At 44.1% G+C, this 26242-nt stretch overlaps 3 protein-coding genes across 5 annotated transcripts; 1 reads left to right on the top strand and 2 right to left on the bottom strand.

Moving 5' to 3' along the window:
* Positions 1-1240: 1240 nt before the first annotated feature.
* On the bottom strand, positions 1241-7710 carry LOC148326653 (BOS complex subunit ncln). Of its 2 annotated transcripts, none has more exons than XM_088309178.1 (16): positions 7599-7710; positions 7223-7394; positions 6512-6702; positions 5845-5989; positions 5667-5764; positions 5505-5582; positions 5032-5135; positions 4882-4970; positions 4654-4793; positions 4312-4490; positions 3196-3283; positions 2713-2751; positions 2430-2602; positions 2286-2339; positions 2134-2212; positions 1241-1848 (listed from the first exon to the last, which is right to left on the bottom strand). In XM_088309178.1, the coding sequence occupies exons 1-16, from the start codon at positions 7695-7697 to the stop codon at positions 1792-1794; spliced, it is 1785 nt and encodes a 594-aa protein (XP_088165304.1). In that variant the 5' UTR covers positions 7698-7710; the 3' UTR covers positions 1241-1791. The 2 variants fall into 2 exon arrangements, with proteins under 2 accessions (XP_088165304.1, XP_088165305.1); XM_088309179.1 differs by having other exon boundaries at positions 7223-7438; positions 7599-7679.
* A 307-nt stretch (positions 7711-8017) lies between these two features.
* On the bottom strand, positions 8018-17130 carry fam219aa (family with sequence similarity 219 member Aa). Of its 2 annotated transcripts, none has more exons than XM_088309842.1 (6): positions 16924-17130; positions 14133-14229; positions 13176-13269; positions 11723-11803; positions 10504-10579; positions 8018-10222 (listed from the first exon to the last, which is right to left on the bottom strand). In XM_088309842.1, exons 1-6 carry the CDS (start codon positions 16981-16983, stop codon positions 10064-10066), a joined length of 567 nt encoding a protein of 188 aa, XP_088165968.1. In that variant the 5' UTR covers positions 16984-17130; the 3' UTR covers positions 8018-10063. The 2 variants fall into 2 exon arrangements, with proteins under 2 accessions (XP_088165968.1, XP_088165969.1); XM_088309843.1 differs by having other exon boundaries at positions 10525-10579.
* Positions 17131-18096: 966 nt separating this feature from the next.
* Positions 18097-24659, top strand: LOC148326651 (dynein axonemal intermediate chain 1-like). Its single transcript, XM_088309439.1, has 20 exons — positions 18097-18202; positions 18378-18422; positions 18506-18598; positions 18710-18790; positions 19042-19168; positions 19341-19396; positions 19544-19696; positions 19776-19835; positions 19923-20048; positions 20133-20217; positions 20324-20441; positions 20518-20561; positions 20645-20892; positions 20981-21070; positions 21593-21677; positions 21757-21836; positions 22228-22376; positions 22593-22692; positions 22925-23110; positions 24434-24659. The coding sequence occupies exons 1-20, from the start codon at positions 18167-18169 to the stop codon at positions 24536-24538; spliced, it is 2067 nt and encodes a 688-aa protein (XP_088165565.1). The 5' UTR covers positions 18097-18166; the 3' UTR covers positions 24539-24659.
* The last annotated feature ends 1583 nt before the right edge of the window (positions 24660-26242 follow it).

Raw genomic sequence — 26242 nt, 5'->3', positions numbered from 1 at the left:
ATTGCTTCATTTAAATAATAGCTTACTTAATTCAAGCAAATAGTTTCAAGTATTGTGGCATTTGTTTTGGTAATAAGAATCCAATATAAAGCTGAATTCTTTTTAAATAATAAAAATGCCTGATTGAATAAAAAATGAAAATAATAAAAGACTCCTTTCGGATGCAAATTTAGAACACAAGTATAAACTTAGAATCATCGGGCACAGTAAAACGAGTCAATATAACAGCTGAACATGCTCATTTGGATAAAAAATTCAATTAGATTCAGCTTGTGCACCAAACATGGCCACCCAGATAGCAAAATATGGGTGACTCAACGTTAAAATATGATTCGGCTTAAATGTGGAATCTATGTTTAAACTAAAAATTGAGCTTTCAAATGTTTTATTTCAACCCAAATATAATGTAGATTCAACAGCATATTTAAATCACAAACTTCAATGTTGACAAAATGTTGTTTGACCATCAGTCTTCAACTAAAACCAAAAACAAAATTCAACATTGATTTAACATCTTTTGCGATCCAGGCAGCGAGTGGAGCATTCACCTACTTCTACATTTTGCTTTTAAGAATGGGAAGCCTTCGAACCTAAAGTGCAAATTGAGCTCCCATTTTGCCGGAGAGCGTCTTTCTGCCTTCATAGAGTTGCTTTCACGCCCCGTTTACAGTCGTTTGGAGTCGTAGCACCAAGCCAATTCCTCTTCTCACTTGTCAGCATCATCAATAATCACCAAGGAGCCTGCTCCACATCCAGGCCTTGTGAAAAATCACTTTGGTCCTCACCACTTGAAGGCTGCAAATGAAATATCGTATTTTCTCGAGCTCCTGTTCGTTGCAGTCAGTGAGAATGTTTGATGAAAGTCCTCTTGTAGGAATTTCCATTCTTCAAAGGCACTTCTTGATTGAAAATTTCAACCTTACCTTTTTTTCTTGTCTTCTGCTTGGACTGTGAAGCGCTCTTTTTTTTTTTCGTCCAAGAAAACTTTTGCCGTCCTTCACTTGATTTCTGTTTCCTCTCGTGATAGATTTGTGCTTTTTGTTTTTTTTTCAGCCACATTCTGGCTTCAACATTACATTTGGAGCTCGTTTCTTGCTAACCTCATACAGGTCACGCCAGTCCAGGAATAGCCCGCAAATACCAACGTTTGCTGTCCATCCCAGACTTTGATCTGCCGTCAACTTTTGCAATCCAAATGTCAACTGATCAATTGACCAAATAATTGTGTTCAAAGCAGATATTTGGTGAAAATTCTCCTCAGAATATTTATTTTCTGTGCTGCTTAACCATAAATCTATGAAGCTTCCTTTAAAAAAGAAAAGAAAAGAAAAAAAAACGCGATATCATCACAAGCATGACCTAACGACCATTAAACACAAACCCAAAATTTCACATGAAATTTGGTCCGCACAAGCAAAATGCGCTCTTCTGGAATCTTCACTCCATCCGTGGTCATTTTTGTCTTCTGTCAGCATGCATCAATCTTCTGCAAAGCCTCCAAGTGGATTCATGTCGACACTCCTGCTGAGTTATGCGTGACAGGAAGTAGTTCCTCAAAATCTCTACAATGTCCGAGCGTTCGTTTGACACGCGTCCTCATCTTAGTCAAACGCACATCAACGGAAGCAGATGAGGATTTTTCCACTTTGAATGGCATGAAATATAAGGCTTGCCCTTCATTTACCTGCGGCATTGATCCGTACAGCAGACCATAAAACAGTTCAAACAATTTTCCAAAAATGACGGAAACATTTCAGCAAATTCAAGTCGAAAACCGATCGCCAAACATTTTTAGTGGTGCTTGGGTTTTGCCGCTGCCTTTAGTTTTGTGTAGATGTAGTCAAAGTTCTGCAAGAAAAAGACAAAGAAAAATACCAGGCTACGCGAGACGTATACCTTCACATCTGCACAAACATTGAACCGTATCGAAAATTCAATGACTTTGAAGTTATCAATATTCACATTTCATTGGAATTGTCAAACAGCAAGCAATGAAAAGAAATACGCTTGGCACTTGGAATGGCAAAAGCCGTAGTACAGGTCAAGAATCTCGTGAAATCGTGGACAGTGAGTGTATTACGCAATGTTTTTGCATCCACATCACATGACTGCGGAACAAAAACGTCAACCTACCTGTATTGCATAGTACACAATGCCCAAATACGCCGTGATGCAGCCACCCAGGAACAGATCGAAAGCAGCGGGTTTCACCCTGCGACAAACAAGTAACACATTCTTTCGTTGGTTTTTCATTAAAAAATAAATACAATAAAATCCACATGTACCTGTACATCACAACTGACTGGCTCATTTGATCAAAAAAGGTCACATCAGGGTCCCTGTGTGGAAAAAAAGAAAAAAAGGAGGGGGGCGGGGTCACTTTTCAGTGCAGCTTAGCCCTCAAGAGTTTGTTTTGACACTCATGTCACCTCTTGTCCTGTCTGAAAGTGTGCCTGTGGACTTGCTGCAAGTATTGCTTGAATTGATGCTCCAGCGAGTTGACGAGCAGGATGTGAGCCGGCTCTTTATCCATCAGCTGCGTGGCACGCGGGACCGAAGTCAGGAAGGACATGAGGCTGGATATTCGACTGTCGTGGAAGTCCTGCAGTCACAAAATCAATTAAAATAGTAAAAAAAAAAAAAATCATGTCATGGCGGTACTTGAACACCAGAGGGGAGCAATGTATTCATATTTTCAATGAGCTTGCTTACCAACAGGCCTTTGAAGAGCTGAACATCTTGCGGCGAACTCTTCAGAGAAGACAAATACGATATGACATCAGGGGATTATTTGTTTTGGTGGTGTGTTTTTTTTTCATGGCCACTGGATAATGAGTGCAAAGTAAACCTGTTGTTTACTTGATAACCAATTTAAGTTGCTTGTACGAGTACACGCTCAAGAATACAATTCACACGGAAATGATTGTGTGTTAGTCGTAGCTTATTTTTCCACGAAAACCAATTTTGGTCGATTAGAAAATCACGCATGAAACTAAAGCTTCCAAATAAACGACTGTGCAGCACAAGTTCGGCTCAATAAGTGGCCAAATACTACACACTCATAGCACCACAATGCACGTTTGTACTTTTGTACTATGCCAGTTGCCCGACTAGTGTCCAGAAACTGGTATTAATAAATTCATGAAGCTCAAGCTGGATATCAAATAAACACTCAAACAGTTCTTTTGTGCTCACCTTGTCAGACAAATGGTACATGAATCGTGCCAGCGCTTCTGCTACGATGACACCATTGCGCTTCATTTTCCGGAAGTCCACTTGGGAACTGTTGGCAAAAACACAAATAGAATGTGAGACACTTGATGAGAATTTTTTAGAATAACATGTGACAGGTGAGCTGATTTGGGGCAGGAGGCGGAGCAAGAGCTGAACTGCTCGCCGCCCAATTGCAGGGCACATCGAAACAAAAACACGCGTTCGCGTTCACGTTCACACCAACGGAGAGAAGACGATCTTCAATTAACTTTTGGAGAGAACATTTAAATTCCACATGGGAAGTTTGGAACTCAGATTAGAAACCAGAACCTCGGAACGGTGAGGCAGAATTCATTCGTGTGCACCACGTACTGCTTTTTAAAATCTGTTTTTAAAGGGGAAATCAAGTCCAAAAAATGTTCTAAAGACCCCCTTGCGTGAAAACACAATCTTCTGATCGTCGAATATGAATTAAACAAAACAATGCAATCTCAGGCGGCGGCGGCCATTTTGCCAACTGCTGTCAACTGAAAATGACGTCAGCATGCCGAAGGGCTCAGTTTGCCAACATCACGTGACCAAGCCCAGAAAACATATCAGCCATGATGCTCGTAACCTGAGCCCTGAAGCATTGGGACAAAATGGCCGCCGCCTGAGCTTGATAAAAACGGGTGGATGTTTCATCTTCATTCATTTGCAAAAATCAAAATGCTGTCTTTAGACGAGCGGTACAAACATTTTTGACTTAACTTTTACACTCACAGGAGTCTTCTGCTGCCATGATTTAAAAATGTTGCCTTCAACACGTTGAACGTTAGCTTAGCAGGTTTAAAGGGCGAAATTTGACGTTTTTTCTTTGCTGGGCCTCGTCTGACGTACGTCTTATAATAATAATAATGCCTTTATTAGTCCCACAATGGGGAAATTCGAGATTCGAACCCAGGCCTCCTGGGGAGACTGGGTCCTGAACGCGGCGCCTTAGACCACTCGGCCATCCTGGCAGCTTCTGACGAACGCAAATGGACTCCATCGGTCCAATTGTCGATGGCGCAATGTGTGAGCTGCTCAAAATGAAGACCAAGAGAAGTGCGAACGTACAGCGTGTCGAGCAAGGAGCCCCGGAGCTCACTTTTGGGATCTTCCAGGTGAGACAGCGTGAATGCGGGAATCCTGCGCAGGCTGTAGCGCTCGTGCTCCCAGGCCACCGTTGACTCCACGAGGTTGATCTTCTTGTGGACCACTTCGGTCTTCATCTGCGGGAATCTGGAGGAAACCACCTGGGAAAACGCAAACATTGTTATATCATTTTACATTTTGGAAAAGAAATCATCTTTGGTTGAGCGCCAACCACTTAAATTCCTTCCACCTCCTTCAGCCAAAAATCTATTTTAAAAGAGCAACACGACGAATGCTCGTCTTTCTTTTTTTTTTTTTGGTTACCTCATTTAAACTTTGCATGAACGCAAACATGGGCGTGTCCGATTTCGGCGGACGGGACACGTGCATGAAGAGCGCATCGCCGGCGGCCAGCGTGTCCAAACACAGCACGAAGGCCACGTTGTCGTGAAGGAGGCTCGATTCTGCTCAGGAACAAAAATTGCAAAGCAAACGAATGACGTTTGTGGAGCGGAGACGGCTTTCGTGGCTTCAAAGTTCACCACAACTCACCAGCGTGGTCCAAATTCTCTTCAATCCACTTCTTGGTGCCCAGGAAATTTTGTTTTCCTCCTCCGGTCAGGGAGAACATTAAATGATATCTAAATGACAAGCATGCGTCGTCAAGGTTGCGTTCCACCTTTTTGAAGTGTGACTTCTCACCGTGGCCTCGTTCTTGGACTGCGATAAAGCATCTGGAAGAGGCGCGCCAACTCCAGCAAGATGGCGACGCCGCTTCCGTTGGAGTCGGCTCCAAAAGACAACCACTGCGTTGTACAAACACACGGCGGCATTGCGTCATTTTCTTGACGCAAGTGTCGTCTTCACACATTCGACAACGTCGCCGCCTAATTTTGCTGCACTTTCTTCACGTTTAGCCCGACATGTAAAAGAATGCGAGGCAGACAATGTGACCTGGACTCAATTTGTTACAAATTTTGTTCATTTCAACTGCGTATGTAAAAGAAATTCTTTGTGCTGCTGACTATTTTTGCCGTTGCTTTTATTTCGCTTACATTATGAAAAATAACAACAAAAAAAAGGATTTCGTTCCCGTCTGCATTTATAATTCTTACGACATATTTTTGCTGCTGTTCATTGCTTGATTTTGTCCATATTTGCGTTCGATAACTCACTGGCGCCAGTCCATATGAATCGTAGTGGGCCGTGATCACAACGGTGGGGATGTCCTCGCCGGCTCCAGGAAGCACGCCCTGAACACGCAAATGCCGAAATGTTAGTCTTTTACCATCTATGCGATGAAGAGAGAGATAAAAAGTAAATCAATGTGCACTCACTTCCAGTGTAACCAGTGCCGTGTCTGGAATGGCCTTAATTGGGACGTTGTTGCTCAGCAAGATCTGAAAGGCCGTCGCTGTCACCATACTTCGAAAGACTGTCGCCGAGGAAAAGGAAACCGTTGAAAATAGGACGGCCGACGGTTTTATTGTCGGTATGTTGCGCTTTGTCCGCCACCTCGAATGAATATCGACGAGCTCCGCGCACACGCCGCCTTCTTCACCTCGTCGTACATGTGGAGAAGCCGTTCATCCTCGGGCGCCACATAAACCGGCAGGAGCGTCTCCGTCATCAAGGCGTGACTCTCGCTCATCATGAACGACTGCAAGACGCAAAATGAGAACGCTCGACTCAACGAGGAGGCAAAGAGAACAAATATCGTCCACGTTCCGCTGTCGGGTCAAAGGTCGGCTGAACTTCAAATGCATCGCAACCTCTACAGGTCAACTTAATTGAACCTTTTTGAAATCTCGGAATATTCGTGTCCAACCGTTGGGCGTCGAAGAGCACCGAGGCGTCCGCTTCTCTACCTTTCTGTGACTCTTCTCGTCTCGCTGTTGCGACCCGCTCGTGACGTGCAAAAGTCGAAGCTCAGAGAACATTTTGCACTTTTTTTTTTTCCGGTCTCAACTCAACTCAGCTGTGATGTCGTTCTAAACGGCCACTTCCCGTGTTCGCGACCGGTTCGGGTTGTCGTTTGCCTTTCGCCTGACGTCGGCGGGGAAAAGCGGAGAGAAGCTCAAATGTATTTTTCCTGTAAAAGTTGCAGTCCATTTGAAATGCGTCCAGAATTTTGACCCGCAAGTCAATCCTTCCAAATTGCCGTGAGCCGTCAAAGCGCTACCTGAATTTCTTGGGGCGAAATGGTCGACATGTTTCCGGGCAGAAGAATGAGAACGGCGGCGGCATTTTGTCTCTGCGCCTCCGTGAATGTTTTGGCGGTGAAGTCCACAACCTTCATGACGACACAACGGCGGGTCAGCACCGGCTCATCGGCGGCTCGGGCCTCGGCCACCACCGCGGCGCCTCGGCAACCTAAACATCCACCGAGGTTAATGGCCATCAATGAACTCTCCGGCATTCCACTTTCTATGCGGCTGATCCTTTTTCGCTTTGCGGGTGAGCCGGAGCCTGAATTGGGCGAGAGGCGGGACACATCCTCATCGCCAGCTAATTGCAGGACACACACACACACACGCACAAGCTCGCGTTCACACTTTTGCACAATTCATTCTCAATGAAATGAAATTTGGAGTGCAAAACCTTCAGACATCATCACAGTCGATGAAAGAAAATGTGACTTGTAGTCCCAAAAATATGAAAGTTGACGTCAATAGCGGAAAGACAGTCGTTGTCATGCCCAAATCATTCTACTCGCGTGCTGAATTGTCTGACAAGTCAATACAAAGAAAATGCAAGGACCACATGGAGCGCCGCCGATCCACAATAAATGCCATCTTTCCAAATGGAAAGTTTTTCATCTGAATGAAGAGCTGAGGCGACAAGCAAGAGTGGCGTGACATCATCATCATCATCATCATCATGATGACCTTACCATGATTCCGTTTCGCCAGGTTGTAATGTTGCATCCGGTAGGCCGTGAACTCGTAGGAGGACGCGGCAAAGAGAACGGAGCCATGCAGTTGACAGGTGACACAGAGAAGGAGCGTCACAACGGCAAAGCGCCAATCGGCCAGGTGCATGACGCCTCGTGTCGTGCAGGTGCGCTACAAAAAAGATACACACGCATACTCGAAACTTTCTTGGCCTGCTGGGATTACAGTATGTGGCAAATGAATTTGGAATCTTAAAAAAAAAAAAAAGAAACGACAATACAATGGACAGCATCACAAAATATCTTTGTGTCATAACTCGACATTAAGCATGCCTTGCTCTCATTTCAAGATGCAACAAAAAAAAACATCACTCACCTCGCTCATGAAATTGTTCAACTCTTCCGCGTCGTCCCGCTCGCGACAAACTATGCGCTCGGAGTCGTCCACAAGTGGAGGTAAGCCACAGTTGGCCATCTGCTCGCAAGGGATGAGCTGCAGGCTAATCACAAAACGCTTCCCAACATGGACACGCACTTTTCATCCATGGCGGGAGGGCCAAGCCCAACAAGATTGTTGGATGGATGCACAAAAAAATGACAAAATGGGCCGAAATTGGTTGAAACAAAGACAAAAGACCTCCAAAGTGCCCTATTTCAAATTTTGCCTTCACGGAGAGGGGGGGGGCGTCTCGAACTCGGCTGCATGCAAACTCAAGGATGTTTTGACCTTTTTGAAGGAAAACATGTAGAAAGTGACAAAACGCTGTCGCGGGCATTTTCATCATGACACCAATCCATGTTTCCGATTATTTATTTTTCAGGAGATATTTTGCACCTTACACACAACTTGAACACGCTTTAGTCTAAATTTTACAGTCATCATAATAAGCGTCCGACAAATAAAACAAAACTTTTGGTGAATGAAAAGAATGGATTACACATGAGTGGAAAATCATTTTTGCAAATAAATGTGTTAGAATGCATCGCTACGGACAAAACAGAAAGTTTCACGTTCGAGACGTGTGCCATCTTCGGCACAGTCGCAATGTTGGCTGACGACAGAAGTTTGAAGTAACAAAAGTGACTTTAACTTAACGTCAATATTGGCACCTTGCCAGGGAGATTTTCGTCAAATTTTATTCCAGAATGGACTGACAGGATCGTGTCAGCTTTGCTTCGGTCCATTCCCTCAGTACAATAAGTCCAATTTGTCGAAATACAATCGGACCTCCCGCGCACGACTTGAACGGCAAAAAACATTTTGTTAGACCGCATGTCTCAACGTGACACATTTTGAAGCGAATGTGTGAACGTACAACATGAGAACCGAGTTACGGAAAAGGAACACAATTATTGTTTGGTGTGAAAAGAACAATTACCTTCAAGTGGAACAATTTGGCGTACATGAAGTGTTGTGTATGCACGCAAGTGCACGTGCACGTGCACGTGCACGTGCCATCCATTTGTGAGTTCAGCTAACTGGTCACTGTTGGCACACAGCAAGTGGAACAAAAACTAAATTGAGATTGGAAGCGTTGCTCTTTCTGGGTCAGAACAAGTTCAGACAACGATGCGAGCACAGACGACCTCAACTGAGTGCAGGAAGTGAAATAAAAAGAAAGCGAGCGAGCAGGTGGGGGGAAAAAAGGTCATTGGCAGTGAGAACACATAACTGTCGCAAGTGTGACGGATGTTTCTTTGTCCAAAATATACAGTCAAACTCGTTGGATATGTACAAAAACAACAAAATCACACTTGAAATAAAATGGAGTATTTCACACTTTCTTTAAAAAGGAAGCTGAAATAAAAAAAAGACATAAAAATGTGGCCACTCAAGTCCCGTTTTTAAATTAGAAGTCAAAATTCACAACAAATTGCACGTAGAACACGTTCGCGAGAAATGAGAAGGATTTGGTACAAAAAGTCATGCGCGGCAAACCAGGAAGAATTGGATGCTCAGATTCGCCAGCGAAAATAAAAAGTCATCATCCATCTCGGCTTTCGAATTGTAACATTCTTTGAGCAGAAAATGTGGCGCGTCTTTTGTGAGCGTTATTGCGTGCATGCATGTTTCGGAGATGAACATTTTGTACCATTTCCTGCAAACAAAACGTATGCATGGCTAGTCATTAGCTGCTGTCCTTTCTCAAGAAGAGCTCCTAAAAAAAAAATAAAAAATGACAGTGAATTACACGTGGCAGTATGACAACAGGATCAATAAAAGTGAGCAATAATCTGCACAAGTTGGCTGTTTGGCAGTTTAAGCAGGCAAACATGCAAAACGTCACTTTAGTTTGTTTAATTGCAATGTTGAAACGGACAAAGATTTCAACTACTTGAAGTGTTTTATGGTGACAAGTTGAATGCGGGAGCGCTACTTCTCTGGCTATATTGTACATACTCACACCGTCTTTATGTTGGACACGAACGGACATGAAAACAAAGCAGACGGGCGGAGTGAAACTGTACAAATTACATTTTTTTTTTTTTTTTACCAGACGAAGAAATATTTCCGATGACTCCTTATCTCCAGAAGAGGCGTTTCTTTCCTCTTTCGTCCAATCGACAGGCCTGAACAGTCCGTGCGAGCAAAAACCAAAGAATCGCCGTGACGATCAAGTCAAACGTTTTCCTCCAAGCTGACGTTTGTGTCATCGTTGCCGTGCGAGTTCAGCATCCGAGGCCGAAGGTGCACACATCCAACCATAGGAGGAACGTGCACAAGATGTTCCCGCCCTCCGTTGCTGACATTGACTTTGTGTGGGGGTGCGCAAACTGTTGAAGCCTCCGTCTGTTTTTTTCTTTCTTTGTTGTTGTTGTGATGTCAAGAGGAGGGCGGCGCTACTGGATCTGACACGCCGTGGAGGGAGCGGCCTGACAGCACATGCAGGTGGGGTTGACCGCTTTGGGCGGGATCAGATCCAGATCCTCGTCATCCGGAATCTCATCCAGCCGGTAGCCGTCCTTCAGGAGCTGGATGTTGAGGTCCTGGTTGATTTGCTGCAGGGGACACAAGTCGGCCTTGAAGCGCGCTTAGCAAAGAGCTCGAAAGCAAGTTGGTGCGTGAACACGGAAAAGCGCCGCGTGAACGTCACGACGTGCGGTCAGAGGGATCGAAACTCGAAAAGGAACGGCGATCGGGACGCAACGGGTCGGGTCGGCTCGGCGAATCTGATCAAGGGCTGAAGAGATGATGGCATTGGATGACCGGGTGGGGATGTTTGTCGTTTGGCTAACAGGGTGACACTACGTGAACGTCAATAAAACGTGCGGATAGATACCTGGTCCCTCAGACATCTCACCTCGGCTGAGGAGTATCCTGATGACGAGTACCGGGACATGTCAAAGTCGTCGTCACTGCAAAGCGCAGACAAACACAATTTAGAACACGACGCTTTCCACGAGGTCATTCCGACGCGCGCTTGCGCTTGGCCAATAAAAATTTCCCATTTGGATCTTAATTTGTCATTTCGTCGTCCAGATAAAAAATATTTCAATGAGGTTCTGTATCCCACGGCAGATAGTAAATGCTTTACGTTACGATTTAACTTGAGTTAAGGTCAAATCCAGATCGTCTCAATCCTGTTCCTGGAAGGCCGCCGTCCGCTGGCGGTTTTCCATCACAACACACCTGATTGAAATGATCACCATCGTTCTCTAGCTTCGGCAGAACTTTCTGATTATCGGATCATTTGAGCGTTCCAGGACTGCGGCCCCCGAGGAACAGGATTGAAGACCCCTCCATCACCCAGGCGGATATTGGTGTCGTAAAAATGCATTTCATTTCATTTCATCAAATAAAAGATGATGCAAATTTTAAGATTCAGAAGATAAAATTAAAAACTGCTCTCAATATAACCACTTTGAAGTTACAGCTAAATATCGGTTTGTTTCGGTTTTGGTTTTTTTTTTTGGCAAATGGAGAGCATTCTCAGCCGATGGACGGATTTATGATCATATATGGCCGGAACGGCATTGAAGACAGCAAAGATCGCCAACATGGCATAAATTGCATCACACAGTGTTGTGTTTTTGGTCATCAGTTGAGCTCCAGATGGTCACCAAAATGTTTCCTGCCCATTTTGCCATGGTAAAATCTCTGTCAATTTTTCTTTTCTTGTCCCGACTACTTCTGTGAACACGATCAATAAAGCAACCAAAGCTGGTTGGCTCAAGCGGGCCATCGAGGTTGAATGGTTCTGAAAACGTGTCCAACCCAAAGCAGTGCGGTCCAGAGCGGAAGCCGGCGCAGGCTCCCTCTGAGCTGCTTTTCCGTCGTCTCTAATCCTCAGCCCACCATTGGCTAATCCTGCACCCTCGGAGGGCCTTTGCCCCATTTTGGCATCCCGACCGTCTCTCAAGTGGCTTCTTGGATTAATGCAACATGGTGAGACCGGCAACACTCTAAATCCGCCACTCCCCTCTTAGGTCAGCCATTTTGTAAGTGGAAGTGCAAAATGAAGTCAAAGAAGGTGACAAGAGTAAATAATGGGCACATACCTGTCGGTGTCCAGCGCTACAAGAGGCTTCTCGTCTGGGCTCTGGTCTAAAGAGGAGTAGCCTTTATTTGGCACAACCAACCTGCACACAAGCAAAGAACACATTCAGGACATTCAAGGCCACTTTTAACAATACAACGCAACTTTATTTCTCGAGCGCATTTCACAACAGCTGGAGCTGGAACGAGGCGCTTTCCAAATGGTGTCAACGAAATTAGAAGACATGAAGACACACGCAGAATAGATACCAGAAGAACAGCAGAACAGTGACGGTCGAAAGCTCAAGAATAAAAATGTGTCTTCAAAGGAGCTTTAAAAATGGACAGACAGGGGGCGGGGCTTGCCAAACATTTAGTGGGAGCTCATTCTAGAGGGAAGGACCGGCAACAGAAAAAGGCACGACCCCCCCCCCTGAGGCTGCGCTTCGTCCTCGGCACCTCCGGCAGCAAAAGGTGGAGGAGCTCAGAGAGGTACGCTGGGGCGAGGCCAATTTAAGATTTGGAGACGGACAGAAGTATCTTAAAGCAAACTCGAAAGTGCACTGGCAGCCAGTGAAGAGAGGCCAAGATTGAGGTGATGAGATCCGTCTTCCGAGCGCCAGTTAAAAGGCGAGCGGCAGCCTTTTGCACCAGTTGGAGAGAATTGCGGGAGGACTGGCTGACTCCAAAGTCAAATGCATGATGTAACCAAGGCATGGATTACCGTTTCGAAATGGCGCTAGGAAAGAAAGGGCTTCGCTTGAGCCGGCTGCCTAAAATGAAAGAACGACAGCACTCAATTTTGAATCACGGTCCAGACTGTTGGCTTTCGATAAGATGTCAGGTGGCCAAGGTCAACAAGGTTGAAAGTAGAAGGCCATTTATGCATGGATCCTGTGGTTGCGCAATAGATGAGGAATTGAGCAAACGTCTGGATGTTCAAAACGTTTGCTTTTCAATGCCACGGTGGATAATGCAACGCAAAGACGACATGCTCAGAAAGTCAGAGAGCCATCCTAAATACAATTTGCATGCCATAAAGGAGAGGAAGACAACAAAAGATGACACGGCATCTTGTATTTCCTAACAGGTGTGCAAGAATGTTCATTTTGCTTGAGATCCACAAAAGAAGGGAAGCGTGAGGTCCATCTGAGCGCAATCCTCACAATGCACGACGTGAAGATGATCAGTCGGCCTCGGAGCCACTCGCTCGCCTTTCGTATATTCCCACTAATCCACCGGCGAGCGGGATTAGACGGAGCCACTTGCCGATAGGGCGGGTTACAGCAGCTTTACGCGCCGACTCGGAGCTCGCCATTTACTCGCACACAACACAAACAAAGCCGCGTCTTTGTCGGAAGGAGCATTACCAAGTCTGACGGCATCCCTCAAACGGCTGCATGCAAATCTATTTTGCGTTTGTGCGCTTTCGGTCCTGAAGCGAGCTCAACACGGCGATGGAAAGGAACTCGTTACCTTGTCCGAGCATTCTTCTTAGGTTGTTGATTGACAGGACTAGCCACGGTGCCGTTCTTCGCCGATCCCTTTCTGGCAAGGTCCCTCTGTTTCTCTGGGCAACCGCACAATGTGAGCTCATCAGTAAACGTGACAATTAACGACAACAACATCACTTGCAATTCATGACTTCATGCTTAGTTTTTTTCCGGCATGACAAGGAAAACACTTTTGGCAGCTTTTTAATCCAATTAAATTGGCTTTTTATTCTTTTCAAAAAACAAATAATTAAAAAAATGTCATGAATGGCCCCAACCGATTAATCAATCGAGATCAGGACTTTTCAAAATAAGAATTTTGCCGATTCAACGGCGATGTAAACTTACTTAATCATGAAACAGTAAAAGCTGTTCAGTGGGTCGTAAAGGACAAGCATGGCTGACAAAATGATATTTAGTATTGTGAATTACATCCCACATCTGCTCATGAAGACGCAATGTCGCAAAGTACAGCAGTACTTCAAGATAAAATCCGAAATTGTAACACAAAAAGTTTGTACATTGAGGTAACATTTCCCATTGAAATGAATGGAAATGCCACTAATCCGTTCCAGCCCCCAAATGATGTTATATTGACATTTTATAAGATGCAGACGGTATATTTTCTCAAATTTTAATTAGAGTGTGGTTGAAACTGGCAACACAATACAAAGCAAATTATTAAAAAAATAAATGAAAATAATGATGAAGAAATGGGCTAAAACAATCAATTGATATTTCTATCGTAGAAGCGTTAAGGGCAACCGTCGTGACAAAAAGATGTTCACATAATGAATGGATTGAAAGATTTATTTTTTTTTAAAAAACCTGTTAATTAATCTGTGAATTTTTTGCCAAATATTATAATAAAAAAAATCTGTATAGGTCGGGCCCTAGTAATGATTTGACGTTGTGATTTGCACGGCGTAGTTGGTGATACCTATTTGGACTTGCAGCGGTGACGGCTTGTAGTTTATAGCCACCGTCTCTCCTTTGGCATCAGCGTCAGCTTCCGAGTTGGAGGAGGCTGCCGGATCCTAGAAAAGGAGGCGAGAGTCAAGTATTCGGCTTTACTGCATCAGCACACACAATTTCGTATCAAGTACATTCTGATGGACCTTTCCGCGAACACAAACACTGACAGAATGACGTCAAGCTTGCAAAATCAGCTCCCTTTAGACGCGATTCGTGTTCAACGCCCCAGCACTAATTGCCCGGGGACATCTATGGCCGCGTGGTGTGCACCATCAACCGCAGCGTATTCACTCCGGGCTCGCATGGTTCTTTCTGTGTCGAGCGCCGACGGCATGGAGAGGAGGCCGTGGGAGAACAGAGGGGGCTCCTGTTGCGGCAACACATTGAGAGAGGGGAAGCGGGTCATGCTTGGCCTGCCCTGCTCACAGACGTGCACATTATGCTCATTCTAAAGCGCGCCACTGTTGCAACGAGGAGGAGCGCCGCAGAGCACACGGGTGAGGTCGACCAACAGGCGCTTGGCAAGAAGTAGCCAACATTGACCATGATGATCGATGGATGCGCCGAGGAATGAAATTGCGTGACTTTAATGTGGACCAAATGAACAAAATGTTGGGAGATTCCGATCATGGCCGACCAGTTAGGGATGCAGTCTTTCATTGAGTACATCTGCATAATCCCTTAAGATCCGATAAAAACGCAAAGGAGTGGAACAACAACAAATGTATCAGTGCTGTGGTTCATTAAAAGTACTTTGTAGTGGCATCACACACGTGCGCAACAAAATAACGGAAAGCATTTGAATGGCACCAATAAAAATGTATTTAAGACCAATGACATTCAAGACAAGACAGTGCTTTTTTACATACATTGATGGTATCAAAAATAAAACAGGCCTGCTCCCACGCCTCTCTCATAAATTATAGTTCATATATTGACGCCTCGCACTTGGAAACCGAAATGACATAATCTCCCAATGAATCCGTTTCATTAGCCTGATCTTCCCTGATGATGCCAGGCTGCTGACACAGCACCAAGTGCTCAGAGATTGAAGGAGGATTACACGTCACGGCTTCATCCACCGGCAGCCAATAGCAGCGCGGCCTGACGGATCACGTGACCACGAATGACAATAGCAACTGTTCTACATGATGCCGCAACAGTCAACGCAGCTCTCTGTCATCATTGGAATGCAAGTCAAGCAATGTGGTTATTCCCATCCATGCACTCTCGCTGACTTTGGAAAATGCACATTTCTTTTTAATATGCTTTTCTTTAAAAAACATTTGTTTGAATTTGATCTTATTTGAAAGGTAGTGGCAATCATAGTTAAAAATGCTTTAGTTCATGCAGAAATAAAAGTGTCCTCTGTAGCACTTCATTGATTTCATAAATGCAACACAAAATAGTTATTGGATACATATAGGCAAAAAAATAAATAAATACCACAGATATATGCGGTGTCAAAAGGATTTTGTGGCTCCCAGTGTTTTTTTTCCTCATGTTGCCAACCCCTGTGCTAGAGCATGGTCGCCCCACAAACAAGCTTAAAACCCAAGAGAATAGACTAGGCGGGTGTGTGTGTGTGTGTGTGTGTGAGTGTGTCGAGCGTGTGCGTGCACGTGCGTGCACGCAGCAGATGGGAAGCTGATTCATTCGGAATGACAATGAAGTGTTTAGCATTACAAAGGCCTTGCCATATGTACAACTAACACCATCAGATAGCGCTGAAATGTAAAGTGAACGACTGCACCAATAAACTGATCAAAAAATAAACAAAACCTTGATGAGCTACAGCTAACGTGAAATTATCCAATATTCCAAGATTGCCACAATCGATGTTAATGGCCCGTCACAAACAGGGAAAATGTGCAACCCGACAACTGGCAAAAAGGGTTGCCACAAGATGGTGGCAAAGGACTACTTTTGTCTTAGCTCACTTCAAATTGTTACCAAAATAGTGAATATGTGACGTATACAGCTAATATCAGAGAATAGGTTTCAAAAATGTACACAAAATAGTCAAATGCCAAACCACAAGTAGTCTATGCAAGTGTTCACAATATTATTAAACTGCAGCTTGTGTTTGTACACAACACGTGTGTGTTAAATGCAGTGCTCTATTCCGTTTCACTAAATTGGTCATTTCCATTTACTCAAAATGAAATAAAATATATTTGTCGATCTATCTAGTGACGTACACTGGCAGACAGAAGAAGGAACAGAAGTGATCAATATCTGCAACATTTTGTGGAGTTATTTTGACTTGGAAAAAAATACTTTGCTACAAAAGATTCTTGTGACTTCTTGTTAGTAAGTGAGATATTTCAGACGACATGTTTAAAATAAAAAATGGAACCGTGAAGAAACAGCTCCTCTTCATCATCATCATGTGGGGTTGCACCCAAATAACACGTCACCAAATGACGAAATGTGCTGCGCTAAATGTCAACACTGATATCGTGGCGTTGTTTTAAAAGATGTCATTTGTGGCACGTTTGAGAATGAGCAAGGATGGCTTGTTTACGAGCTCGTTTTTCCTCCTCCTCCGAGGGGCGATGCTCTTATTCGTTTAGCAATCTGACGTGATCGCTTCTCCCATCCCGAATGCAAGCAGAGATTTGATGCAATCACGTTCGCGGTCGCATCGAAAGTGGAAGGTGGAAATAGACGTAAGAAGGCACAAAGTGGACGAGATGTTTTCGAAGCGCGTTCAGTGGGCCGATTAGCATAAAGATGAGCGCTTGCTTGCTTACCAAAGGTTGCGTCTCTCCGTTGACTGGAGGCACTTGGAACCTGTCGATTTCTTCCATCATTTTTGCCAAAGCCTTCTTGTTACGGTTCGATATTAACGATAAACTATAGTTTGTGTCGAAGTGTCCCGATTTGAGATGCTCCGTTGCGGCATTATAGCGGCTCGTTTTCCTCCATCGCGACAGAGGTGACTCGACAGCAAAACAGCAGCACCGCCTCACTTCCGGGTTGATAACATATTCATGAGCTGGCCATCCAATCAGGGACAACATTAACTGCAAGGGCGCGGTCAAGCCTCGCTTCATATTTACATGTCTAATTGGTTTGCATTATACGATTTATTTTCGATAATATTCACATCCACGCAAAGTGGGACACTCGTGGAAGACGAACATTAAAAAATGTAAATAGAGATTTGCATAAGATAATTAAACAACATTGCTATAACAGATTAGATGAAATAGAAACCCATTTTCTTAGACCTCAAAACTTCGTGTTGAATAAAAATACTTTGTGTCAGATACTTGTGTGAAATACCGTTTTAGATTGTTTCAATGTTGATGCATATATTATTGTACAAGCACTTAGAAATTTATTGTACCTTATTTTTGGGTCGGTTATTGTTACATTAATTCGTATATGTCCATTTATACTGACCAGTTTGCGAAAGATTTTTTTTTCAATTTAATTCATATCCATATTCAATGAGGGCAACTGTCCTTCTATTTATATGGTACCATATGAAAAGCGCTTTGTCACAGCTCCAGCTGTTGTGAAATGCGCTATTTAATTACAATTGTATTGTATTGTATAAGTGAAGTCTTTCGATTAGTTTTGGTCGCGTGTGTACATGTACGGAAGCGTATTGCTGCAACACCAGTAAAAAAAAATGTAACTTATCATCTTTGATTTTTTTTCCTGGTGTGGCAGCAATACGCTTACGAATACATGTATGCTCGGTGTGTTTGCAACTGAGATAATTGAGCTAATGTGGTGCATTAATCCATGCACGATGGAAGCATGTTTATTTTGAGGATAACTTAAAAGTGGGTCAAGCAGATGTTTTGCCACGCGTGGCAGTAATGCACACCGAGAGTTGTTTGCGAGCTGAAAGAAGAACAATCGAGGAAGCGCCATTGAGACTTGCGGTTGTCATGGCAACTGATACACAACAGGGCAGCCAAGCCCGCTATCGTCTGCTGGAACTTTCCTTTGTAGTTGTGTGCAAAGTTAAATCTTTTGAGGATGCCGGCCAATCATATTGCAGGACCAGGAAAAAAGGTAAAAGTGAGCTGCGCACTTGACATACAATTAGGTTGACAAATAATTGTGCTTGAGTAAATGAGCACACTGTAATATTGTTTGGGATTCTATCGAAATATACATGTGCGTATTTTGACTGCAAATGTAAGATTTGCAATCGTATTGTTGTTTTTCATGTGACACATTTGACCAGAAAGTGACCGGTGCAAAGTCACAAAAGGCTACCAATAAGAGAAAGGTGAGTCACAGTTCTTGGAATAATTCTTATACAAAAGAAAAGGATGGGGGAAAAAAACAATGCAACTGCATGCAACATTGCAGGATGAAGAAGATGACTGTGCTGATTATGTCTGGGAAGAAAAAACTCATGGCAGACTTCTGAAACCTGCTGATCAACTGGACCTCACTGATGTTGTAAGAGAGAGATGACACCAAAATAAAATGTGAACATGAGTCACCCTGATCGTTGTATTACTCGGTGTGGCACGATGTTCTCTCTCTTTATTTCTCTCTTAATTCAAATAGGAGCTGAAAGAGGAAGTCACAAGGATTCTGACAGCAAAAAATCCACACGCGCCGCAAAACATCATCCGATACAGCTTCAAGGTAAGAACATGACAGCACTCTTGGAAATATCTATAGCAAATTATTATTTTTAGTTTATACCCAAATGAATGCCAAAAAAAGAAATGTTTAACACCGAAACTTAATGTCAGAATTGGAAAGAATTTTTTCATCAAATGCTATATACCAAAGTGGCTTATTGTGTCACATCATAAAAATACAAATAAAGAAAATCACCTGAAGCCCTAGAGCACATCGAAGCCGATCGAATCCCAATTTGCAATCCTTTCCAGGACGCTGCGTTCAAGCTGACCAGTGCTGTCGATCAATTGGCTGTCCACTTTGTCCTTGATGGTTTTCTCATACATCAGGACTCGGATGAGGCTCGCCGGCTGGCTGCCAGCGAAGAGTTGCCCGAAGGTCCTCATTAACACCTGCAACATGTTCTTACATGAAGAAGACAAAAAAGGAGTGATTTGGATGTAACTTCGGTTGACAGAATTCTTGTTTAGTTCATACTTGGAGCCAGCAGGTGTCGCTCTTAACGTGTTATGATGTGTCAAGAAAAACAGATTTGGTTGATTGTGTTTAGAGAAAGCAACAGTTGATGCTGGAGCAGAAGTTGACGAGGAGAAACGAGAAACATTGGTAAATTGGGCTTGTTGAAATATATGTATTTATATTGTATTGCTTATTTTTAACTTCTGTAAATAATTTGTCTCAAAGTTGAACCATAACATTTCAGTTCTGTTCATTTTAGAATCCATAAGCCATGCCTTTTTTTTTTTTTTTTAGGATGCAGGCGGGGACGGAGGTGAGGAGGAAGATGCCGGAGAAGACGACAGACCAGACAGCGTTGCCTCCAAAACGAATGATCAGGACCCCAAATGTACCAACCAGTTCAATTTCATCGAAAGAGCCTCCCAAACACTCAATAATGCACCGCGGGTCGGAATAAAAACATTTCTGTCCTCCCTTCCGATGTCTACGGCAATTTGTCAAGACTTCAAGTTGTGTTTCCGTGCAGGAGAGAAGCTGCCAGACTGTCCCGCCTCCACGCTGCAACTATTCGGCCACTGCGAATCAGGTCGTGAATTGTCTGACTTCAATACTGTTTACAAATGCTTTACTGTTTTTTGTTTTTTTGTGTGTGTGCGTGTGTGTGTATGTTCAGTGGGAGATATATGATGCGTACACGGAGGAGCTACAGAAACAAGAAATGAAAAAAGACAAGCAGAGATCCTTCCAACCAAAGAAAGATGGTGACCAAAACAAAAAGAAGATCCGAAATGACCCTCCGGTAACGTTCAATCATGAATATGAAAGAGGAGACAGACTTTTTCTTTTTCTGTTTGTGCATCGGTCGGGCTTCTTTTGTCTGCAGAGCGACGACATCGCCCAAATGGCCACGGCAGTCACGCTGATGGAACGAATGGCCAATCAGAATTCTTGTCATGACGTAGCACAAGGTGACGATTCTTCTTTTCCCGTCAGGTGACATTCCAAATGAGGAGACGTGGCAGTCTGTCACACGTCTTCTGACCTCGTTTCCGCTTTCCTTGTCCGCCCTTCCAGATTTCAAATACTTTGAGGATGCGGCAGACGAATTTCGGGAGCAAGAAGGTACTCTTCTCCCCTTGTGGAAGTTCCAGTACGACAAAGCCAAAATGATGTGTGTGACGGCGCTCTGCTGGTTGGTTTGCTCACCAAAACACGTCCGGCGCAAACGGAAACGACAAGATGGATAATGAAAGCATCTCATTGGGCAGGAATGAGAAATATCCCGATCTTTTTGGAGTGGGATTGGGATCTTGTAAGTCGTCGGCGTCAACGATTCAATTGTTGGACTAGAGTCGGAGTGTCGAAACGTCGGGTCTCTCCTCGCCCACCTGGCAGATGACTTCAGCAAGCAGGGCCGCGGGATGCTTCTCTTCTACACGTTGAAGAACGCCACCTTCCCCGAGTACATCTTTCCCACAAGTTCTGGCGTCATGAGCCTCGACGTGCATAAGCGCCGTTCCTATCTGGTGGCGGTCGGTTTCTACGACGGCTGCGTGTGCGTGTACGACTTGAAGTCCAAGCGACCGGAACCCGAATACAAGAGCAACGCCAAAACCGGCAAGCACACTGACCCGGTCTGGCAGGTGGGCGCTCGGGTGTGACCTGCGACCTCGTGGAGCCGATTGAAATATTTTCATTGGCACGAAATGCTTGATGACTTTTTCAATTCAGGTACGATGGCAGAATGACGACATGGACGACAACCGCAGTTTTGTTTCCGTTTCTTCGGATGGCCGTGTTGTTTCTTGGACACTCGTTAAGGTTGGAGAATTTTACATTATGTTTAGATAGTTCAAGCCAAGGTTTCTTGTCGTTTCAATCGATCGGAATGAGTAAAATGGCTTCGATATCTGAAGATAAACGGAAACATTTGACTTGCTCCTTTTCTGCGCTTTACAATTTTCAACGAGTTTTTGGGGGTTTTCTCACAACAGCGTATATGCTGAACAGTGTACAAAGGATCTAAAATAAATCATTTGAATATCTATTTTTTTCACCACACTAAATTATAATTACCGTTTCTATTAATTAATTGAATCATGAATTCTCTTACGGGAAACTGTAAAAAAAACAAAACAAATACAAGCACATTATTAGTTCTTGATTGAGATTGTGTCGAATTCCAGATTGTAATTCTTTAAAGAAAAAAAGTTGTCAATGTCGCCGAGTGTGCCGCTCCAAATTCAATCGGTCCAAAATGCCAAAATGTGGTCGAAATGGAGCGAGTTGGCTTTGAAGCAGTTGATGACAAGTGATCTCATCAACGCGTTTGCATGTGAGCAGAACGAGCTGCTCTTCACCGACACCATCAAACTTGGAGTGGCAGAGACGGAGAATCGTCCCGAGGGCCTTCACGGGCGAAGCGCTGGTGACCTTTCACTTTTTTGATGCCGCGTCACAAACTGAACTCCAAATTGTGCAGAAGACTTTTTTTTTGTTGTCTTCAGTGGGAGCGACATCTTTTGACTTCCACAAACAGACGGAGTGTCTTTTCGTGGTTGGCACCGAGGAGGGCAAAATACACAAGGTATGTTGAACAAATTCCTTCCCCCCTCCCAAATTTGGCTGTCAACGAAATGTCAGCGGCTTGAAATACAGCAGCTATGCCCACAGGCCATCAAGTTGATTTCGTCTGAGACGGGCCACTTTTTTTGTCAGCGTACTCAGACCTGAAATCCAAACTGGGAAGTTGAGCAAATGAGCCTTTCCAAAACTTCCACCACAACAGATTGCATTTTTATTCTTAAAAAGTTTGATCATTGGGTTTTGCGCAAGAGTAAGACTAACACGTTCCATCTTTGGTTTCATTGTATTCTTTTTACCGCTTTCAATATTTGACAATTTCAGTCGAGAATATTTGAACTGTTGAGAGCGCTTTGGTTTGCGCTCCGTTTTGTCATCGTCGTCGTTCCTTTTAGTGCTCCAAGAATTACTCAAGTCGGTTTCTGGAGACTTACGTCGCTCACAGCATGGCCGTGGACGCGGTCAAGTGGAATCCGTCCCACCCCAAGGTTTTCATCTCTTGCAGCTCGGACTGGACCGTCAAGATGTGGGACCATACTGTCAAGTAAGGCCAATCAAAGATTGAAAAAAAAAAAAAATCACTTCTCCATGCGTGCTTTTGCCAGCCGGTACTTTTTGTCACTGACCTCACTCATGCAAATCGTACAACGCAAGAAATTGTCACTCACGTATTCCGATTCCACTTCTCATGGTTGCTTGAGCACATTTCCACCACAAAGACAGATTATGTTGACATTGCTCGCGTCAAATGTTTTCCCAGCACGCCCATGCTGACGTTTGAGCTGAACGCGCCAGTTGCCGACGTGGCCTGGGCGCCGTACTCCTCCACCGTCTTTGCCGCCGTCACCACCGAAGGTTTGGTAAGAATCAATTTGGGAGGAGCGCGACTCTTGACCATTTATTTGCCGGACATTTCCAAAAGTAGCCAAAGCAAACACTTGGCACGGAATGACGAAAAAGGCGGCTCAGCTTGCCAACGTCACAAGATCAAACTCACAAAAGAGCTTTTGCTAAAGACGGCATTTCAACTTTTCAATTGGACCTCATTAGGTTGTGCTCCGCTCAGCAAGCGTCCTGCTCCAAATTTTCCAGGTGCATGTTTTTGACCTGAGCGTCAACAAGTATCAGGCCATCTGCCGGCAAGCGGTGGCGGCAAAAAACAAGACCAAAGTGACTCACATCCAGTTCAATCCTGTGCATCCCATCGTCATCGTGGGAGATGAGCGAGGCTCGGTTATCAGCCTCAAACTGTCGCCGAACCTCCGCAAGAAGCCCAAGGTGAGCGTCTTCTTTGCATTTTTGGCCCGACGCGTTTCGACGCTCACCTGTTTTGCATTTACGGTTTTCCTTCCAACAGCTGCTCCTCTGCTCACAATCGGCCCCACCAATCCATTGGCTCCTTCTTGCCTTTTTTACTTTTTCAGGCCAGCCAGCAAAAATATCCACCCTGAATGCTTTGAAGAAATTATCTTGTCTTGAGATATCACCAGAGGCAAAAGTGACGACCTAACTCGTCTTACGTCAAAAATGACAACAGCTATCCTACGACTCGTTCGTTCTACTCGCCTTCGGACCTCCCGACGGTTCCGACCTTCAATGAATTGAATGTAATAAAGCGAAGACTGCCGAAGATTTAAATATTTAAATGATTTACGATTTTCATTAAGGACGTCAAACATTTTAAATATGCATCGGAATACAACTTATGTTGGCAACAAAAAATAAATCATGCAAAAGGGAAGAAGAATATGTATGTCCATTCGAATCTAAAGTAGATGTGGACTCACTTCTAGAGGACACGTACGACTGAAAACTAAAAGCAATCCAATTGAATTTGTCATTGTTAGTCGCCGTTAAGGCCTTCATCAACTTCCATCTCGATGGGGCATCTTTATGAAAGGTTCAAATGGAATGATTGGAATGTGTTAGACGTTTTTTTTCTTCCGATACTCATCCCTTAAACACCAAGAATAAACACACACAAAAGACGAAAGTCCTTGAGAGTACATTTGGGACATAATTATAAAGTTCAGCAGCGCAAAGACTGGCAAATAGTCATCAGACACAAGCACCCACTGTCAATATTTTCAACAATATGCAAAAAACATTGACAGAGGCACTCCCAAAATGAGCACCAACACAAAACGGCAAATCGAGCTGCACACAAGCAAATTTCAGCATCTCATGGGAAATGTCCAATACACAAAGTGTGTAATTCACACGCTATTATTTGAGTTTTACAAGGAGAGGCCATCAATGAAAAGTTTGCAATGTCTCATTTATTGATCTGAGCTGGAGGGCTGCGCTCGTTGCAGCTCAACGTGTACACAATTTAGTCATGTTGTTCACATTCAAGCGTGCTGGCGACTGGCGTGCTCGCAATAATAAGAGTGTGCGTGCGTGCGCGCGTGTGTGTGTGTGTGTGTGTACATGTTTGTTTTGATGAAGGCAAGCCAGACAAATAAGTATTAATCAATATTTCACAAAGTGGTTGTGGTTAAGCGGCCATCGCCAACTGTGCAAGTAATCTTGTTTACTCAGCAAAGGTCAAGTAAATCCTGTGCGTGTGCGTGTGTGTGTGCGTGCGCATGGTGTTTGTAGGGCAAGAAAGGTCAAGAGCTGCCCGAAGGTCCTGAAGTGGAAATGGCCAAGATGGAGAAGCTTCTCAATTTCCTGAGGGACTCTGAGCCAAATCGTAGGAAGTGACACTCCTGGTTTCCTCGTCGAGGTTTATTCAGCGAGTGCAAAAAAAGAAAACGACGGATGTCAAATTGTTTGGAAAACAATTTGTGTGTCAAAGTCAACTATGCTAGAAATGTTTTGAAGACAAACTAAGATGAGCCATTGTAAGTAGATTTTCTTTTGTAATTTACAGTGAGTTTTTGGCATTTTTCTGCTTGGAATCATTTGTAATAATGATGCTGCTCATATTCTATCACGTTCCCATTAAGATCATGAAAGCAAACATCCAAAAATGCAGATATGAAATTGATCTTATTTCCCGTTGCGGTGAGATTATTCCCACTCTTAGTTCGTTTAAACGCCTTTTTTTTTAATTACACGCTGCACTCCTTCCTCGCCACCCTGCTTGCTTGCGCTTGGCTCATCCACGTCAACCACCACCTCACAAATTCAACCGTGACAAATGCAAATGACAGAGAAAGAAATAGATTGGAGGACGTTCCTGACTATTCTTATCAAAGAAATCACTCCCATTCAATTATAAAATGCATTTATTTCGGAATTGCAGCACTCAAACGGGGCAACATTAAGACTGCCGTGCACTTGAGCACTAATTCACAAATTTTGTGTGAACCAAGTGGAGTGTAGGAGAAGATTTTTCTCAATGACCAGCAAAAACAAAAGCCAATTAGTCTGATTGATGAGACATCTTCAGAGCACAAGCAGACAAACGATCTTTAGTGACTTGCACGAGCAGTCCTGGGCAGCATTCCAGCGACGAGCCACGAGTCTTCGGACTTTGGGGCATCGCACATGCAGGAAAAGCTCTGCTGTGAGCCACGACGCCTGCGATGTGATGTTCTTGTTCGGTCAAGTGCCACTCAACGTCCGCCTGACATGCCGCATTCTTTGAGATTTGTGAGTTTGCTCAGCTCGTCACTTTAGTTGGAGTGGGCGGCTCGTCTGACACGGTGCCGTCTGTCATGTTTTGTTTGTTTGACCGCGGCCTCATTGCCACACGTGGCCATTACACTTTCAGCGAGGAAAAGGAATCAGCCAAATGTCCTCCACGTGAGTCAGTGGGACGTCGTGCACGGAAGGAGCAGATGTCAGGGCTCGGCTTAAATGAGTGCAGCCCAACTCATTTCTTACATTTCACTTTGTATTCTAAATTTTAAAATATATTTTTCCAGAGCGGGGTCAGGGGCCGACAATTTTTATGAATAAGGCCAGAGGCTTGAAGCCGGATGGGTATCGAGACGACCGGAGGGCGAGGGACTGCCCAGCAAAAAAAGCTCAAGTGTCCAAAAAAATGTTAACGTGTACCAAAAACAAAATCAGATAAATGAGTCTATCATTAGCTAAAAAAAAGGAATAAAGCTCCCAGTAATGAGATTTTGAAAATAGTTTTTGTACTCACTGAAATCCCATTTTTACACGGCGGCATTCTAATTTATGTTGAACAGTGTACATTGAAGTGGACGGCGATATATATACCGAGGCCTCTTACGTAACAGCGCCTGTAAAGAGTTGTGGCGCACCGATGGCTGCGATTTCGGAGTGACGTTGACACGCACACACGCTCCGTCGCTGTTGAGATGAAATGAAATTTAGAAACCGCCCACAGGAATCATTTTCCGCACTTTGTGTGCATTAAACGTCCACGTCCATACGGAGCCACTAACGGTTGTGAGTTGACAAAAAAAAAGAAAAAAAGGGGCATGCCTG

Source organism: Idiotropiscis lumnitzeri, chromosome 11 (genome assembly GCF_059441095.1).
Source record: "Idiotropiscis lumnitzeri isolate Australia: NSW breed Sydney's pygmy pipehorse chromosome 11, RoL_Ilum_1.0, whole genome shotgun sequence".
Lineage (NCBI taxonomy): Eukaryota > Metazoa > Chordata > Actinopteri > Syngnathiformes > Syngnathidae > Idiotropiscis > Idiotropiscis lumnitzeri.
Note: the sequence above shows the minus strand (reverse complement) of the source record. Positions and strands in the feature narration are given on the sequence as shown.

What these genes read in the sequence shown, in the direction of transcription:
- LOC148326653 (XM_088309178.1), bottom strand. Translation starts at nt 7,697, where the DNA reads ATGGCCAACTGTGGCTTACCTCCACTTGTGGACGACTCCGAGCGCATA. An exon ending in CCTGGCGAAACGGAATCATG is followed by an intron (nt 6,703 to 7,222) that starts GTAAGGTCATCA and finishes GTGGATGTTTAG; the next exon opens with GTTGCCGAGGCGCCGCGGTG. An exon ending in TGTACCATTTGTCTGACAAG is followed by an intron (nt 2,752 to 3,195) that starts GTGAGCACAAAA and finishes TCTTCTCTGAAG; the next exon opens with AGTTCGCCGCAAGATGTTCA.
- fam219aa (XM_088309842.1), bottom strand. Translation starts at nt 16,983, where the DNA reads ATGATGGAAGAAATCGACAGGTTCCAAGTGCCTCCAGTCAACGGAGAG. An exon ending in GTAGCGCTGGACACCGACAG is followed by an intron (nt 10,580 to 11,722) that starts GTATGTGCCCAT and finishes TGCGCTTTGCAG; the next exon opens with TGACGACGACTTTGACATGT. An exon ending in TGAGATGTCTGAGGGACCAG is followed by an intron (nt 10,223 to 10,503) that starts GTATCTATCCGC and finishes TGTCCCCTGCAG; the next exon opens with CAAATCAACCAGGACCTCAA.
- LOC148326651 (XM_088309439.1), top strand. Translation starts at nt 18,167, where the DNA reads ATGCCGGCCAATCATATTGCAGGACCAGGAAAAAAG. An exon ending in AGGCTACCAATAAGAGAAAG is followed by an intron (nt 18,423 to 18,505) that starts GTGAGTCACAGT and finishes GCAACATTGCAG; the next exon opens with GATGAAGAAGATGACTGTGC. An exon ending in ATTCGGCCACTGCGAATCAG is followed by an intron (nt 19,836 to 19,922) that starts GTCGTGAATTGT and finishes GTGTATGTTCAG; the next exon opens with TGGGAGATATATGATGCGTA.